The sequence below is a fragment of the Lemur catta genome, chromosome 5, assembly GCF_020740605.2.
Source record: "Lemur catta isolate mLemCat1 chromosome 5, mLemCat1.pri, whole genome shotgun sequence".
NCBI classification, from domain to species: Eukaryota; Metazoa; Chordata; class Mammalia; order Primates; family Lemuridae; genus Lemur; species Lemur catta.
This window is the reverse complement of record NC_059132.1, coordinates 75,584,673-75,603,017: the sequence shown is the minus strand read 5'-3', so window position 1 is coordinate 75,603,017 and position 18,345 is coordinate 75,584,673. Positions and strand designations below refer to the sequence as shown.

The window sequence follows — 18,345 nt, the reverse complement described above, 5'->3', positions numbered from 1 at the left end:
TGATGATGAGATCATCACCATACACTTGTTGAGCACTTTCTTGAGGTGCTAAATACTGTGCTCAGTGCATGACATTGTCTCACTGAATGTCATTGAATATGCAATAACCCTGTGAGGTAGCTGCTTTAGTTACCCCCATTTTACATATAAGGAAGCTGAGGCTTCAAATGGGTAAGTAAATGACCTAGGATCACATAAGTACTAAATAGCAGAGTCACTTCTCAATTTCGATATGCTGGCACCTTTTTTTTTTATAGATAGAAAGTGGAGGTCCTGAGAGGTTAAGACTCATGATCACTCTTCTTTTTACTCTTAGTCTGTGTCTTTTTCTGCATTATGTTCTCTTAATAATTTGTTTATTCCTATGAATTTTGTCAAGTATTTCTGGCCTCTGTACATTTGGCTGCTATGTAAATGAATACAAGAGTTATTGGGTTTTTAAACTTTTAGGTAGAATGAGATTTAGATTTTTTTAAATGGAATTATCAATCACTTGATTTGTTAGTGAAGCAGTTTCTGTAAAGGAGACACTGTCTCCCATGTGCTATTAAAAGTTGAACCTTGTGACTACTGTCTGTTTTTCTTTTAGAGAAGTTAGAGGGTGCAGTCTGTGACCTCATGTAAAAAATAGCCACCAAGGATCTGTCCAGCATCATTTTTAGTTCTTTAATTTTGGTAGGCCCACATTTTCAAAACAGATTAAATTTGTCTGATTTATTTCAGAACTATATATTATACAGTATTAAAAGGCAAGTGAGAATTCAAATGCGTAGAGCAGAGCCAGAGACCTTTTCACAGAGGCTCTTCAGGAGGTAAGCATTTCTCCTGGAAGCTTTGATTATTATATTCTCAGAAACACTTTCCCATTCTCTTCATTATTAAGAGCATAATAATTGGTATAAGTATTCTTTTTGATATTCACTAAAATTGCTGCTTTCTTTTTCTTTCTTTCTTTCTTTTTTTTTTACTTTTTTAAGAGATAGAAGAATATTTGCTGGCAAGTTCTAGGAGGATTCTATCATTTTCTTCTTTACCATGAAGAGACTTGGAAGTTAATGGGTAACATTTTGCATGAAAATTTCTGAACTTTTTTTTTCTTATCTCTGAGGCCTTCTGTGGAGAATTAATAGAAGGTTGAATGTGTGCATGGATAAAATGGATCATCTTAAAGGATTGAAGTTCCAAAAATATATCAGCAGGACTGGACAGGTTTGACATAATGAGATTTCTATTTTAGCTTGACTTCTAGAACTCTGGGATAAACTATAAACTGAGCTAGCTACACAAGGTTCTACGAAGGAAGTTTCTCTTCTAACATATTCTAGTTGCATCTTCTTCAGATCCTTTGAAAAAGTATAGTCATCAATTTCCTGAAGAATAAGACTATTAGACACTTACCAGCTTTTAATACATGAGGTGGGATTGAAAGGAATAATCCATATCATACTGTTAAACAAATTTAATTAAAGAAATAGACACCAGGAAGTAAGAGGAGAGATCTCTACATAAGCATTGATTGAGATGGCAGAAGCTTCTGTGGATGCCTCAACTGTGCCAGTAACGGATGCCTCAACTGTGCCGGTAACGGATGCCTCAACCGTGCCAGTAACGGATGCCTCAACTCTGCCAGTAACAGTGAAAAAAAAGAAAAGCCTATCCATTGAGGAAAAGATCGACATTATAAATGCAGTGGAAAGTGGCAAGAAAAAAGCAGAGATTGCAGCTGAATATGGAATAAAGAAGAATTCATTGTCTTCTATTATGAAGAATAAAGACAAAGTTCTAGAAGCTTTTGAATCTCTAAGATTTGATCCAAAGAGAAAAAGACTGAGAACTGCTTTTTACACAGATCTGGAAGAGGCACTAATGAGGTGGTATCGAATTGCTCAGTGTCTAAATGTACCGGTTAATGGTCCAATGTTGCGTCTAAAAGCTAATGATTTTGCCCAGAAACTGGGTCATAATGATTTTAAGTGCAGTAATGGTTGGCTGGATCGTTTTAAATCCAGGTATGGTTTAGTATTCAGATCTCAACCTGTAGAAGCTACAGGTTTATCAGTAGACCCTTCAACTGTCTGGTGCCAAAATGTACTTCCTTATTATTTAAATGATTATCATCCTAAAAATGTTTTTAATATAAAAGAGACTGGGCTGCTTTATCGAATGTTACCTACAAATACATTTGCATTTAAAGGTGAAACATGCTCAGTTGGAAAGTTATGCAAAGACAGAGTAACTTTGGTGGTTGGCACAAACATGGATGGCTCAGAGAAACTTCCTTTGCTTATCATTGGAAAAAACAGAAATCCACATTGTTTCAAAGGTATAAAATCATTGCCTGTGTATTATGAAGCTAATAAAATGGCATGGATGACCTCAAATATATTTGAACAATGGATGCAGAAGCTTGATGAGAAATTTCAAGCCCAGCAACGAAGAGTGGTGATTTTTGTTGAATCTTTTCCCGCACATCCAGAGGTAAAGAACCTAAAGTCCATTGAGTTAGCATTCTTTCCATCATGTTTATCTTCTAAATTTATAGCTATGAAACAAGGTGTTATTAAAAACCTTAAAATCAGATATCGACATTGTCTCATTAAGAAATTTTTAAGCTCTGTTGAAGGCAGCAAAGAATTTACATTTTCACTACTAGATGCAGTTGATACATTACATCTATGTTGGAGGGCTGTAACCCCAGAGATTATTGTTAAAAGCTATGAAGAGGCAGGGTTCAAGTTGCAAAAGGAAGAAAGTGACACAACAAAAGCAGAGAAGGATACTAGTATTGATTTGGTTGCTGATGCTCTGGGGGCAGGGGTGGAATTTCCTGAAGGTTTATCTATAGAAGAGTATGCTGCACTGGATGATGATTTGGAGACATGTGAAGCAACACCAAGTGACGATACAGTCTTGACCAAAGAAAGTAAATCAGATGAAACTGGATTTTATACTTCTGATGAAGAGGATGATGGTGGATCTCTAGAAACTGAACTCCTATTACCATCAAAAAATGATGCAATAACTGCTTTAGATACTCTTAAAAAATTTCTTAGAAGTCAAGATATGAATGATGGACTTCATGATTCTTTAGCAGACCTTGAAAATTTTATTAACTCTTTATCACCTAAGTAATTATTTATTGTACAACATCTGAAGATTAATAGCTTTTCCTGATGTGTTTTACTATAATAAGGTATGTGAAGGAGAAATACCTCTTAAACATAAAAAATGAAAAACTAGTAATCTTTGGTTTAATTGCAAAAGTCTTTGGTCTGAATAGCAAATCTCCTTACAAATAATGATTAAATAAAAATGACAAATTTCTATTTAATAAGGTTTTGGGGAGTAGAAAATATAATTCAGAGGCCTTGTACTTGACACATATGGTGTATATGTCAAACATACAAGGAACTCTTTATCTGATATTTGTACACATTGAATTGTTGATTGCTATTTTCTTTGTTTTTTTTTAAGTTAAGATTATGTTCTAGAATACTTTAATTTACCTACCTAGTCTGAGAAACAAAATACTATCAATAGCTTAGATATTTATTTTTATAAAAACATATGTATGCCATGTGTATTCTAACTAGACTTTTAAGTATCAAAGTATTAAAGTAATTTTAAATTAATTTATTTTTCTCATAAGTAGCTAAACTTTCTAATAAGAAATTATGAAATTATCATATACCAAAATTAAGAAAATTAAAGAAATTATCTTTACCAAAGAAATTAAAGAAATTATCATATACCAAAATGATTTAAAATATAGATCTTACTACTTTCAAATTATTTGTATATAAGGTCCAATAAAAGGCTATGACCCTATCAGGTTTTTTTTTAACATCTATAATAAGAAGATATGGATTTTTGCTAAATATTTACACATGTATTCCTGTATATATGTGTTTAATAGAAAAATATATTATTGAAACATTTATTAAACTTATGATATTTATATTTTAATAGTGGTGCTTAGATATTTTTCTAATTTTAATAGCTGAAGCTTTTAATCTATAATATTTATTATTTTCTTGACTTCACTGAATTTTATTTTCAGGAAAAACTAAATGTCCTTTCAGCATATTTTGATATATTTAATCCTTTTTTCCCCAAATTTAATGGATAACATTTTGAATTAAAATTCTGTTTGAGGAAGTTTTTTTCTACAGAATGTTTTAAAATATTGTGTGAGATTATTTAATATCTATCTATAAAATAGTCTTTAGACAGTGGAAAATTATAACAATGTATCAGACTTTTCCATTGTAAAATTTAAATTTTAAATAGTATGCTTATTTAACTTGTTACAGCTAATTTAGCGTCCCCTTTGAAAAGTATTTTTTTAAATGTGAAACATGCAGATTATTTTATTATGAATTATTATTAGCCAGTCAAAAGATGACACATCTGGAAAGAAATATCTATAGAAGACATTTTTATTTTCCAACTGTTGATTTACTCTGCCTTGAAATTTAGTAATCATAAGCCTTTTAAAATGTATTAAAATTAAATTTATTTTGAATGAAATATGGATTATTTAAAAGCATTTTATTAATGATATGATTTAAAATTTTAAATTGGTACAATCATGGACCTAAAGGAGCTCTTAAGAGCCCCACCTGTAACTATAGTACCTCGCCTCTCAATAATTTTTTTCTTTCTTTCTCTACTTCATGCCATTTTGCTGCATTTAATCATTCCAATTATTCTGTGACATAAGAATTATTATCTCTATTTTTACAGATGAGGAAATTAAAACCTGGAAAGATTAAATGATTTGGTTAAAATCTCAGAGCCAAAACTAAAATGCAATAGGTCCCTGTCACCTAGTCAGCATCTCTCTAACTATATACTGTAATGCTTCTTACTTGTACTCTATAAAAGAAAATGCTGTTGTTAATATTTTTTCCCTTGAGTTAGGAGACTGAGGGCAAAGTAGTTAATATTTCAGAGAATATGCTGAATCCATGCTGATAGCACATTCACAACATCTCTCCTAAGAACACTATTACTAATGAAATGCTGGGATACCACACCATTTGTGAATTCTATACCACTCTATCACAGAGGTTCCAGTGTAGTTCTATTGAAAATATTTAAAATAACTTTAATATTTCCAAAGGGCTAAAAGCACCCACTTTTTCCCCCCGTATAACATGATCCATTTCTTACTATAAGTATTTCTGAGGCATAAATATAGCTAAAAATGATAAAATAAGACAAAGATGTTATAAGAGTAAGAAAAAATGCCTGCAGATTTAAATTCAGAGATAACTTTAAGTTGTTAATGTTGTGCACTGTTCTGTGTAGTTTATAAGATGTATAGATTTAAACAGTTTGTGGAACAAAAATTTTAGAAATTAACTTTTCCTAGGACATAAACAACCACTGCTACATATCTTGCTCCTGATTTATCTTCTCTATGCACAATCAATAAAAAGTTACAATTAAACTGTCACTTGTCTTTTCAAAAAACAACATGATGTATAGTTTGTCAGTTTTTCAATTAAATGTAGCATCATTTTCATTGTTCTTGCCTTATAAATTCCTACTGTTTCAATAACTACTACTGTTTTTGCTTTCTTCTACTTCATTAGGAACAAGTCTTGTGTTCAGTTTGGGACATTGTTTCACTACCAATGGGTGCTGAACTAGTAGTGAAAGGTTTGGTTCAGGATAAAATAGGACAATGAGTAAATCAAGGCCTATGGGTTTCATGTTGCCTGCCTGGCTTCTCATTTGGACCTGAGATCAAATCTCAAACCTCCCTTTCACTGTATACAAAGCAGATTAATTGGAAGTGGGAGAAAAAGAGGAAAGGGAGAGTTGAAGGAGAACTTTCCAAGCAAATACGTTAGATGTTAAGAGAGGCCATTGTCAATTCCTGGTTTAGTAGGGGCTCCAGCTTGGTAGGGGTAGGCAGAGAGAGGTTTACACTTTAGGAGAAGCAGCACCACACATCTGCCTGCAAATTCAGAGTCCAGTGTTAGGCTGACTTTGGGGCATCAGGGGTTGCACCTTCTTACTATGTGCTCACATGACCTATTTGTGTGAGCATGGAGAAAGGGCAAGCTCTCTAGTGTCCCCTGTAGAGCACTAATCCCATCATGAGGACCCCAACTAACCCTAATTACCTCCTCATCTCTAGATACCACATTGGGGATGAATTTTGGGGGGAGACAAACATTCAGTCCATGACACTACTTAGTACCAATAAAAGTATTTGCATATTAATCAATGTAGTTTCCTATTTGCTAAAAACTGAAAGGGCACATGTATTTCAGCTGTAGCTATTAGCAAGAACTTTTAAAGTTTATGAAATATACACCTTGAAGAAATGGGAACACTTTATGCCCTTGAATAAATGGGAAGGCTCAATATTGAAATATGTCAGTTTCCCTCAAGTTAATTCCAATCAAAATCCCAATACCGTTTTGTTGAAAACTTTCCAAAATAATTCCAGTTTTCATATGGAAGAATAAATGTGTATTGATATATAAGAAAATTCTGAAAAATCAAAATAATAAGGGAGTATTTGACCTACCAGAAGTCAAAACACTATGGTGTGGGCAAGAGAATTAGTAGATCAATCAGGGCCGGGCGCAGTGGCTCACGCCTGTAATCCTAGCCCTCTGGGAGGCTGAGGCGGGTGGATCGCTTGAGGTCAGGAGTTCGAGACCAGCCTGAGCGAGACCCCCGTCTCTACTAAAAATAGAAAGAAATTATCTGGCCAACTAAAAATATATATAGACAAAAATTAGCTGGGCATGGTGGCACATGCCTGTAGTCCCAGCTACTCGGGAGGCTGAGGCAGTAGGATCGCTTAAGCCCAGGAGTTTGAGGTTGCTGTGAGCTAGGCTGACGCCACGGCACTCACTCTAGCCTGGGCAACAAAGTGAGACTCTGTCTCAAAAAAAAAAAAAAAAAAAAAATCAATCAGAAGAATAATATATCTAGAAAAAGACCAAGAATTTAGTATATGATAAAAATAGAGTTTTTAGTAAGTGGTGAAAAGATGGATTATTCAGTAACTAGTATTGGGGCAGCTGGCCAAGTATATAGGATTTTTTTTTTAAGTCAGACACCAAAATGAAATCTAAAAGGATTAAACTCTGAAAAGGAAGAACAGAATGAAGAAAGAAATGAACAAGCTTGCAAATACTTGAAAAAATATAGGCAAATGTAAATATTTTAATAATCTTGTAATGGGGTCAATCTTTTTTAAAGTATGACACTCAAGAAAAACGAGTATAAAAATAGTAATGGTTAATAAAAGTATGAAAATATTTTCGGCGTCACTAGAAGTCAAAGAAATGCAAGCAAAACAATGGGATTTTTTTTTTTTTGGCCTGTCACATTAGACAAGAATGATAGTACCAAACATAGACAAGAGCATAGGGAAATGGGTGCACTGTTAGTTAGAAAGATAAATTGGTTATAAATCGGTACACTCTTATTATAATTATAGCTGACATATATTCATTGCTTACTAATTACCAGGCATTGTTGTAAGAGTTTTACATGTGTTACCTCATTTAATCCTCAGAATAACTCTGACTCTCATCCCCATCTTACTGATGAGAAAATTTAAGTATAGCTACAGCTAATAAATAACAGAACTAGGATTCAAACCCAGAAAATCTGATTTAATATGTATACATATTTTGTCAGAATATAAATTTATTCTGACAAAACAAAAATGTTAAGGACGTTTGTTCCAATGTATACAGTTCCATAGACCCATATTGAAAACCCTGGGGGCATATGTGTTTTAAAATTCAGAATTTCTCAGATTTGAAAAAAGATTTAATATATTTTTATATAATATGTAATTTATAATTTATATGATAAATATGCCTATATAAACTCTATATTAGATAACACCCTCAAGGGGGTACTAGGACAGCATCCCACAATCAAACATTCATAATTTTGCAGCGAAACATATTCACATGAAGTCAGATGTGTGAAGATTACAAAGAGCTTAATAGCTTCATAGGTTTTAGTGCCAAATAAGTTCATGTGAGGTCAGCTTTTACCACCAAATGGTAATTCTTTCCAGAGTTTTTTGTATTTCAGAACCACAGATAAAAGATTGTGATTCCATAATAGCATAAAACAAAAACAAAAGATTGAAAACTATTTGTTTCTAATAGAAAATTGATTAAATATACATGTTTATATATTGAACAAAACGTCTAGGCTCAGACTTTTTTTTAACTTCTTTTACTTGGGTGTATATGCTATGTTGCTAGCCTGAACTGAAGTAGATAGTTTCTAAATTTGACTTGCAAATTCTGGAACTAAAAATCTCTTCCTGTGATTCTCCTTGTTGAACATCTCACCGTCACCACAAGGCTAGAAAATTCCTTGCCAAGTAAAACAGGAACTATAGCATAATATTGAATTGGTGAAAAACTAGACTTGCTGGTTTAGTGTACTATAAATTACATGTTCATCTTCATACATTAGGCCAATTGAAGTCCAAAGGAGTCTGCTTCCTTGATCAGACGACTTTTAGCCACTGTGTCAAGAAGAAAAATCAAAATGAGAGCCTACTTCACTCCACTTTTACTTATTTTTTCTTAGTTGTCAAATCTCAACAACATAGTGGGTATTTTTAAAGTTGGAACTGTTACATAATCCTTTTATATATCCCCAGGGCTACCTATTAGATATAATCGTAGACGATTGATTTGATTAAATATTTCCTTAATTGAAGAATTAAATGAAAAGTTACAGGTAGTCTTATTTCCTGTATTAGAAATAAAGGCGAGACTATTGTTTTGTTGTCTCCTAACTTCCTCTTTATAAACCACGAAACTCTCCTAGCTGTTAAGGCACAGTTACTGCCTGTGTTGTTAGCTGGTACCACGCCTTATTTTCTATGTTATGAAACCGGTAACTCAGCACAGAGATAAGAGCCATTTTCATGTCACTGCCTGCCCAAATGAAGAACCATTCCCAAAAAAGATCTAGAATTGCATTCATCTCTCAACTCTTGGAGTGCTTTGCAGAGAATTATTTCTCCACACCATATACGGACTGGTTTGCTGTTTTGTTATGCCTTTCCTGTGTATAACAAGTGCTGCACCTGCACCCTGAGGTAATGCTGGAGAGGAGTTTAAATGCTACGATGTCTGAATAATTACCAAGAAGAAATTAAGGTTTAAACCAAAAGAAACTTAGTTATATTTAAGTTGAAAAATTAAGTTTGTTGTTTTTCTGCTATGGAGTGGAAATGGGGACTTAGGAGTAAGTAAAGCTTAATTAGTTTTAAAGAGTATATTTCTTCATTCCCAAACTGTACTATGTGCAATTTAATTCTACTACAAGGCTAACAACTCTTTACAACATCTACTTGTACTTAGGCTGTGGAATTTCAACTTTGAGCCTTTTTTCCATATTTGATCATTGTCTTCCAGATTTAATTATTCTGTTAGAAAAATCATACTAAAACTTCAGGAAATCCAGATTGATCTTACCTAATTTATTCAGTTACTGAGGAGGTTTTCACAAATAGAATTGATTCAATCCTGGTGACTCTGGATTGTAGTGAGGAAAAAAAATGACTTTATTCAGCAATTATGCTAGGCACTGAGGATTTACTGGTAAGAGTGAAAAAAAAATTCCTGTCTTCATGGAATTGGCAGTCTAGTAGGGGGAAGCAAACATTACTCAATAATGACACAAACAAATATAACATTCAACTGCAATACATACTCTGAAGGAGTGGCACCTACTTTTATAAAATTGTATAATATGGGAATTTGACCTAGTCTCAAGGTCCAGGAAAAACTGGAGATTTGAATAACAAATAGGAGTTCACTAGGCAAGGGAGACTAAGGGAGGGAGAAAGCCATCTGGACAAAGGCTCCAGGAGGGAGGGAGCCTGAATCAGTTAAGGAACTAAAAGAAAGCACCTAGAGTAAGGAAAAATCTGGTGAGGCAGGTGGAGTGTAGGCTTTGCAGGAAGGCTGGGTAATATTAGCTATCTTACAAATTTATAGGAAAAAACATAGGAGGTAAGAAGTCTTCCCATCTTGGTTTCCGAAAGCCTGGACCTTAAGCAGAATAGTAGGACTTGGAATGTAACCAAAAATGTTAGAAAGTATAGTTTGAGGAAAGTGGCGTTTCCTTCTAACATTAAAAAAGATTCCCTCCAGGTGTGGGGAGAAAAGAGCTGTATGGACAAAGGCCCTGAGAGCAGAGAGATCAATGGGACCACCCAATAATGAGGAAGACTATAGCCAAGGTCACTGAGAAGAGCATTATTTGAAGGTTAAGGAACTGTGGAAGCTGAGTTGGCTCTGCAGATAGCCCAGCTGCCACTGGAATGAGCAATGTCCACTGCCTGGGCCTAGGGCTTACATCAGAGCTCCACCCTCCCCTCAGCAATTCTAGGAGAACTTCCTTTGACAGCAGCCAGTACTTAGCTTGGTGACCACCTTGCAGAAATGATTCAGACCTTGGCAGATTTTGTCCACTTCTCCACGTGGGTAACCTCCCTTTTAAATCCCCAGAGAAGGATAGGTAGAGCCTTGAAGACCTCATGAAATGGTGGGGGTGAAGAAAGGAAATCCTGCCATGCCTAAATGTGGAATAGAATCTGAACTGAGCCCATTTAAGGTCCCTGTAACTGTCCCCACTCCATACACACACCTGTAGTGGTGCACCCATTTCCTTTATGCTAATATTAATAATATAAATTATAACCTGGTAGGAAAGAGGGTATATACGGTACAAATGCATAAGGTCATACCATAAAAACCATACATCTTTACAAAAACAATGAAATAAATTTTAATCATTTCATATTAATGTTCTTGATTCCCTTTCTACCATTCTCTATAAATATGTATGGATAATAGCGTGTGGAAAGGAAGCACAGGCTGAAAAATAATCAGGGCTCCTCCTGATTCTCTGTTTTGAGGTGTGGTTTTTCATGGAACAGCTCGAATTGTTAGGCCAATGCTCTCAAATGGCCTCATTGGGGTTAATGTCCTTCATTGGGATTAATATCCTACTTGGAGGCTAAAATATCTTCAATGCTATTGGAAAAGAATTAAATAATAATCCACCTGAAAACTATGTATTTTAAGGTTTGAGCCTCACATAGGAAGATTTGAAAATATTTGAGGAGGGAAAAAATGATAAAAGGCAAAAAAATTTTGCTTGGGAATAAATGATTCTTTAACAAATTGTTTCCCTTTTTTTCTTATCTAGTATAGCATTATAACAAGATGCATTGTTATATGACAGGCTGGGGCTCGGGTGTTAAAAAGGAAGAGTAAAATTAAAGTATTTAGATTTTAGGACATGTGAAGCACAAAAGATAAGGTTCTTTCTCTAATCTTTTTATTTTGGACATTTTCTTTGGTATTTTAATCATATTCTGCTGCTATCCTTAGCATAAAAGATAAAAAAAATACATTTGCAGAACTATTCACTGTCTTGTCCAAATTCTGTTATGATTAGAGTGCTCTCCGCTGGAGTATCATTCACCACTGTATGATGAGCACATTAAACAAGAGCAAGTCTTTAAAATTACTTTCACCGAAAGCCGGTTTTTCTTCTCGCCCTGCTCCACCCCAGCCCTATTTAATAAACAAGAAGGCAGACTTCTTAAAAACTGACTTTATTCCACATCATGTCCCTGGTTAGAAGATAGCTCTTTTAATTTCTATTTTCTGTAAGAGCTTTTACCACAAGCTCAAGCAACTTTTTTTTTCTTTCAATAATATGTGTAATAGACACACTGTGTTGAGCGATTTGAAAAGTTCAAGTCAAAGGCATAGTATGTAATTAACTGCCCAGAGAACCATTTCACTGTGGGAATCTCTTAAGTGCTTCTAGTGGGTTTTGTGGTACCTAAGGGAGATGATACTACGCTTTTAATCAGGCAAGCCAAAAAGCTAACGCTCTTTAATGACTTAGCAGCCCGACTGCTATGAGAACTGCAGATGTTCAAGGCTCTCAAGAGCAACTCTAGAAATTCTTGTCAGGTTCTGTAGCCCAAGGGATCATTATGTAAAGTTGGCCTTTGAAAACTACCTGTGTGGGTCTTTTTTTTTTCTTTTATAACTTTGAGACTGTTGAAGGTAGAGGGTGTTTTGTTTTGTTTACTTTAAAATAAGTAAAAAAATGCATTGAAACTTGAGACATATTTGGAATAAAGGTAATTTGGAAGTATGTCTTCTCTCCTTTTAAACTAGTTAGTGGGCAGGAATACCACTGTGCTTTTACAATAAATTTGATTAAAAGCCCCCTTTGGGAATATAAAGAAAGCTTTAGATTTCCTCCAGAAAAGGGATATGTACAGTCATCTCTAGGTATCCGTAGAGAACTGGTTCTAGGAGCCAAAATGCACAAATGCTCAAATCTCTTATATAAAATGGTGTAGTATTTCCATATAACCTACACTCATCCTCCTATATACTTTATATCATCTCTAGATTACTTAGCAAACCGACTACAATGTAAATGCTATGTAAATAGTTGTTGTTATACTATATTGTTGAGAGAATAATTACAAGAAAATGTCTGTACATGTTCAGTACAGACACAACCATCCATTTTTTTTACCTCGAATATTTTTGGTCTGAGGTTGATTGAATCCATGAATGCAGAACCCATAAATACAAAATGCTGACTGCCTATAAAATTTACTTAAAATTTCAGAAGATTCACTATTAAGACACCTCACATCATCTTTCCACTATTTGTAAAGTCATGATTATTAAAAGCTGTACAAAATGTTAAAAAAAAAAAAACCCAGTTGCTAAGGAAATTGAGTTACCATCTCACATATGGCCTCTCTTTTTTAAACACTTCATTGTTATCAATAAATACTTTTAAATATATTAATAGAATTATTTGTCTAAACTTGTATTTGAATTAAGCAATTTAGTATTTTGTACATTTTTTTAACTCTCCTTTGAATGTTATTTTTAATAGCTTATTTTACAAGGAATTAACTTCTCTTGCCAAATCCAATTAATAAATAGAACTATCTGAGGCGTGTGCTCTCTAGAAGCTGAACACAGAGTCTGAAATTAGTACCACACTGAATCTCCATAAAAAGGGCTTGCTCATTGCGACACTCTCTGATATTATCATCTAGTGAAGCATCAGAAATACAACATTTAAGAACTGAAGATTACAGATCCCAAGCTGACCTCCCAGGAATGACGTGTTTTCTGTTTTCAAAGCAAAGAAAATAGTGATTCAATCATGCAATCATTATTAGTCAAGTTATTTCAGAACTGGGAAGAGAACTGTCACGTAAGTATCAAATGTTATTCTGAGGGCCTTGTCTGTCAGTGCATTGTGTTAGGTAGTAAGCAGAGATACAGAGGAGTTAAAGACCTGGTCTCTACCTTGGATTTTAGCATCTAGCTGGGAAGATGGAATAAATGCACTGGATGATACAAGCCATGATATGCTAAGTTTCAAATCAGTGTGACAAAAGGATTCAAGAGTATAGAGAAGAGCTTGGTATGAACTGCTCTAGGCAAGAACTTGGTGTGTGCTGCTGTAGTTGGGAAGGCTTCATGCAGAGGGTCTCAGGCCCGGACAGGTGAAATGCAGGATAATAAATTCGGATAAGGAAAACTGGGCAAATGACTGAGGCTGGAATGAACAAGGCACTTTGGAAGAATTTCTAAAGTTTTTGATTTGATGTTTTCTGTGTTGTATATAAAGAAGAAAGGACATACTTTTACAATATTTCAAAAGGTAGATATAAAATAGGTGTCCATTGATTCATGTAGGGATTGTGTATGTTGTAGATAAATCTGCAAAATTCTAGCCTTGATTGCATGAAACTCCAGTGAGAAAATGCCCTTCTATTCCAAGTGTGCATGTAATCTTCACAAAGAAACTTCTAAAAATGATTAAAATAACAATTCCTGCAATAAGTATGAAAGGAGCTCAGGCCTGAGCTCATGCTTTAAGATATCTGGGGTGGGGTTGGATGAAAGGATCAAGTAGGAAATAGCAAAGTCCAAAAGGGCCCTGAGGTCATGAAAATTATTTTGGGAGCTACAAGTTTATATTAAGCATTTTAAGGAGTGGCTGGAAAGTAATGTGGCTCATGTTACTTCTTGTTCTTTGCCCCAGAAGCAGCAAGTTGACTTAAAAGGAGCAAGCCTCTGTCTGCATTAAAGATTTTGAAGAAAGAGCAAACCACCTCTCCGCTAAACTTACTATTTGGCTTACTTTTCAGTAATTCAGTTTTATAGTAACTTTACCAGCAACCAACTTAAATATAAATATAAAAGTTATTTTAAGTAGTATACTTAAAACCAATTCTCACTCCCCACCCCATCCCCCAAATCTAAACCATTAAAGCTTAAGGTTCCACTTAAACCAGATTTATGTTACAAGGTCTTATAAAGGTGAAAAATCACTGAATTAATGACACATTCTGGGGAGCCAGAGCTAGCTCAATTCTTGGATGGATTGGCTAGTTTTCACATTATCTGCGGTAACAGTAGTACTAGCTACCCATATTGGGTGCTTACAATGTACCTGGCACTGTGCTAAATATTTTATGTTCATTATCTCATATAACATCCTGATAGCAATAACCTTATAAGGCAGAAATCTTGATTTTACAAGTGAGGGAACTAGTAAATAGTCAAGCCAGAATTCAAGTACTTTAGAGGATGACTCTAACACTGTCCCTAGCTACATATCTCCCTTCTCCTGGAATGTCCTTCCCACTCCTCTCTGCCCATCCAAATTTTGTGAAGGTCCAGCTTAAATCTTATGTCCCTAGTAAATGTTCTTACTGCCTACAGCAATGTCTCTCATCTTAAAACTCTTAAAAGTATCACAAAGACATCACATTAGTAAAATATGGAGTAGTGGGGGGTTCACAACCTAATCAGAGTCAAAGCATATTGAGTGCTTAGTCTGTATAAGGAATTGTCCTAAGAATTATCTATGGACTAACCAAGGTCATTCTCATAACAAGACTATAAGGTCAATACTATTATTTCCATTTTATAAATGTGCAGACTGAAGCAGAAATAGGTTAACTAACTTTCCTAAGGGCACAGGTAGAAAAGTTGGTGAAGACTGTAGGACTTGAGGATTAAAGGAGTTAATAGTGTAAAGCATGTAAAACAGTATCTGGTACATAGAGTAAGTGTTAGCTATTATTACTGTTTCACTCCACTCCCTCTCCAAAAACACTCTCTGTCTCCTTCTAGCTGATTCATCTGCCCAGGAAGAAAATGAAGCATCTTCAATGAGCCAGATCCTGGGTTTGACAGTTTTATAACTGTGATCTCACTCATTCATTCAACAAATGTGTATTGAGCACCTACCACATTCCAGGTATTGTTCTAGGCATCAGGGATACAGCAATAAAACAAACAAAGTGCTACTTCACAATAATCCTGTAAAGGAGGTTCATTAGCTCCATTATTACAAATGACAAAACTGAGATTCACACAGCTAGCCAGTTGAAGGGTTGGGGTATAAATATAACTTTCTCAAGCTCAAAAGTTCTAGGTCTTTCCCTCAGAAGACATAATGCTACTTCTGCCTGTGATCCACCTAATATAACCTATTCTCCCTGATGAGACATAATGCATTTGGAAATTAGGAAGCTGTTGCTTCTTCTTCTCATATTTAGCTTACAATTTCCCAATAACATCACCATCATCTCCAGATAGTATTTATATAATACACACATGCTGTATCATTGGTGAGGCTGCTCTCCCCACCCTGCCCAAAGCCTTCTAGCAAATGAACTACTCAGAAAAAAAGAGAGCTGCTTTAGCTGGGGATGGAGGTAGACTAGGGGTGGGTGGTAGATGGGCCTTGAACCCCAGTTGCTCTGCGTCTAGTCTCTAAGGTGACCCCCAATGAATCTCCTAAGAACACTACTGCCCTACAGGATGCAAGCGAAACAGTTGTGATCAAGGAAAAGCTCTGGTTTTGGAATCAGAAAGCCTATTTTATTAACATATTTTGGTTATTTACTTAACCAATACCCATATATCACTTACCATGTGACAGGCACCGTTCAAAGCATTTTACAAATCCTAACCCCTTTTAGATCTTAATTTTGATTCTCAAAAGTTGTGTGATTATGGCCAAATCTGTTAACTTCTCTGTGCCTCCATTTCTTTGTTGTGAGAATGATAAAATCTCTCAAATTATAAGAATCAAATGAAATAAATCATATGCCAGTGCTTTAGAAACTACAGTATAACAAATGTTATTGTCATCTTGGTAACTGTTGCTCTTCAAACGAGTTGGGCATTTCTCCTCCTAGGAGCTGCCAACCTATGATGACCAGAGTTGATGTGGACAAACCTGAACTGTAGGGACTGGGCTATAGAACCAGGAATTACATCTTAAATTTCAGAAGAGCATGAAATACTAAGACATCAATATAGTTATTTAGAATTGTGTGTGTGTGTGTGTGTGTGTGTGTGTGTGTGTGTGTGTGTGTGTGTGTAGTCACTACAAGGAGTTAGCAAATATGTAATCTACAGGAGAGTTTTGATGTCATCCCCTCACTATTCCTTGTCTAAATTCTATTCACCCTCAGGTCTCAGCTTAGACGTTACTTCCTCTGGGAAGCCCTTCTGATTCCCAAGCCTGGGTAAGGGGTTTCTTCGGTGTGCCCCCATAGCACTCTGTTCTTCCATCCCCTTTTCTTGATAATTTTCTTGTCTAGTTCCTCAACTAGACCATGGTTTTGGGAGGAACTAGGTCACACCTATTTTTTTTTCAGCCTTGTATCCTCGGCATTTAACGGATATACTCGCACTTAGTAGGACCTCAATAAATAGTGGGATTAAAAAACAGATTCTATATCTGGAATGAAGAGATAGAAAGAACTTGGAACTCTAGTATATTTACAAAGGACTCCCATAAAATTGTTCTGCTAGGAATATATATCTCTTCTTGTTATCATAATACTCTGCTCTAGTGTAGTGAACATGGACTCCTAAGGTGAGCTTGTGACCAGCATCCAAGGTCACACTGCAAGTGCTCAGAAAATATCAGTTGATTTCTGATTTCTAGGTTGCTTTTGCCCACTAGCCCATTATGGACTTTCCAGTGACCAATTATCCTTGACAGTGTGCGTCTGTAATGAGGCTTAAGTTCAGTTTTGAGATTTGAGTACAGGTGGGACAGACGTTCCATTTTAAGGACTCAGCATCTGGAGTGTAGACTGGAAGGGAAACCTAGCAGTGTTGTGTTATTGAACTTGTTTGGGGCGTACGAATATCCTTGTAGTTTCAGAAGGGTCAGTGAGTATTCTGTTCACTGAAAAATTTCATACATTGCAAAGAGATGAAATGGCACTGAGAATAAAATGAAATGTCATCCACAATGAAATGAAATGTCTGGGAAAGGGAAAAGGAGACAGACAAGGATGATAGAGTTGACAGTCACAGGCAGACAGCCGTTTAGCATAAGTTAATTTACCAGCCAGTTCAGTTCAAAAGGATGCTTATATCTGGCTTACACTATGATATATTAGACTCTGACATGATGGTAGGAGGGGAGGAGGTACAAAGGGCCATTTCCAAGGACAGAATATATTTTATGTATGAATCACAAAAGCACATAAAGGACCAAGAAGAAACGGGTGTTTTTCATCCTTTTCAGACTCATACCACCCTTGTGTCTATGCCAGCTCCTTCTCTGGAAGGCAGGACCCAAGCAGTTTTGATGCATCAAATTAAATTTTGTATCTACATGGAGGTGGAAAAAAGATTTCATTTGGAATCAGCCAGAGATATGCATATATCTGTGCTCACATATGTAAGTATGCGGCTAACTTCTTCACAAGAGTGAGGAAAGCAAGACATACGTATTGCATACGTATCTCTTAGAATATGACTTGACACTGTATATTGGTAAATAAGGCCTCTGGTTGTAATTCAAACGACATTTAAAATGCAAAGATGAATAAGACCTTGGTTTCTAAAAGCTTGAAATAGTCACAAAGACTAAAAGACAACATAATTCAGTGCTTTTCTAATCATAAGCAGCTGACGACACAATTCCTATTAAGGTATCTAAAACTTTCGCCTTTTCTCCCTAAGTATCCAGAGAAGGAAACCAGGAAGCAATTGTACAAAGGAAACATCAAGAAGGTAATGAAGACAAAACACAATTAGACTGTAAGCCATTCCCCTTAGAGTTCCTGGGACAGAATAGGTATTCAATTGCCTTAAATTAGAGGGTTGAGGGTTTCCATCTGAAGGAAGACTGAAGTCTCTTGACACTTGAAAGCGATTATATTAATAATATCTATCTAGTGACCCTGCTCTCGCGACCAGTTGTTGTCAAATGATGGTTAATCAG

At 35.4% G+C, this 18,345-nt stretch overlaps 1 protein-coding gene across 2 annotated transcripts; it reads left to right on the top strand.

Moving 5' to 3' along the window:
* The first annotated feature begins 682 nt into the window (after positions 1 to 682).
* On the top strand, positions 683 to 18,113 carry TIGD4 (tigger transposable element derived 4). Of its 2 annotated transcripts, XR_006735376.1 has the most exons (3): positions 683 to 812; positions 978 to 3,193; positions 18,084 to 18,113. XR_006735376.1 is itself a non-coding variant. In XM_045552121.1 (2 exons), the coding sequence occupies exon 2, from the start codon at positions 1,522 to 1,524 to the stop codon at positions 3,130 to 3,132; it is 1,611 nt and encodes a 536-aa protein (XP_045408077.1). In that variant the 5' UTR covers positions 683 to 812; positions 978 to 1,521; the 3' UTR covers positions 3,133 to 3,336. The 2 variants fall into 2 exon arrangements, 1 of the variants encoding a protein (XP_045408077.1); XM_045552121.1 differs by lacking the exon at positions 18,084 to 18,113 and having other exon boundaries at positions 978 to 3,336.
* Positions 18,114 to 18,345: the final 232 nt, after the last annotated feature.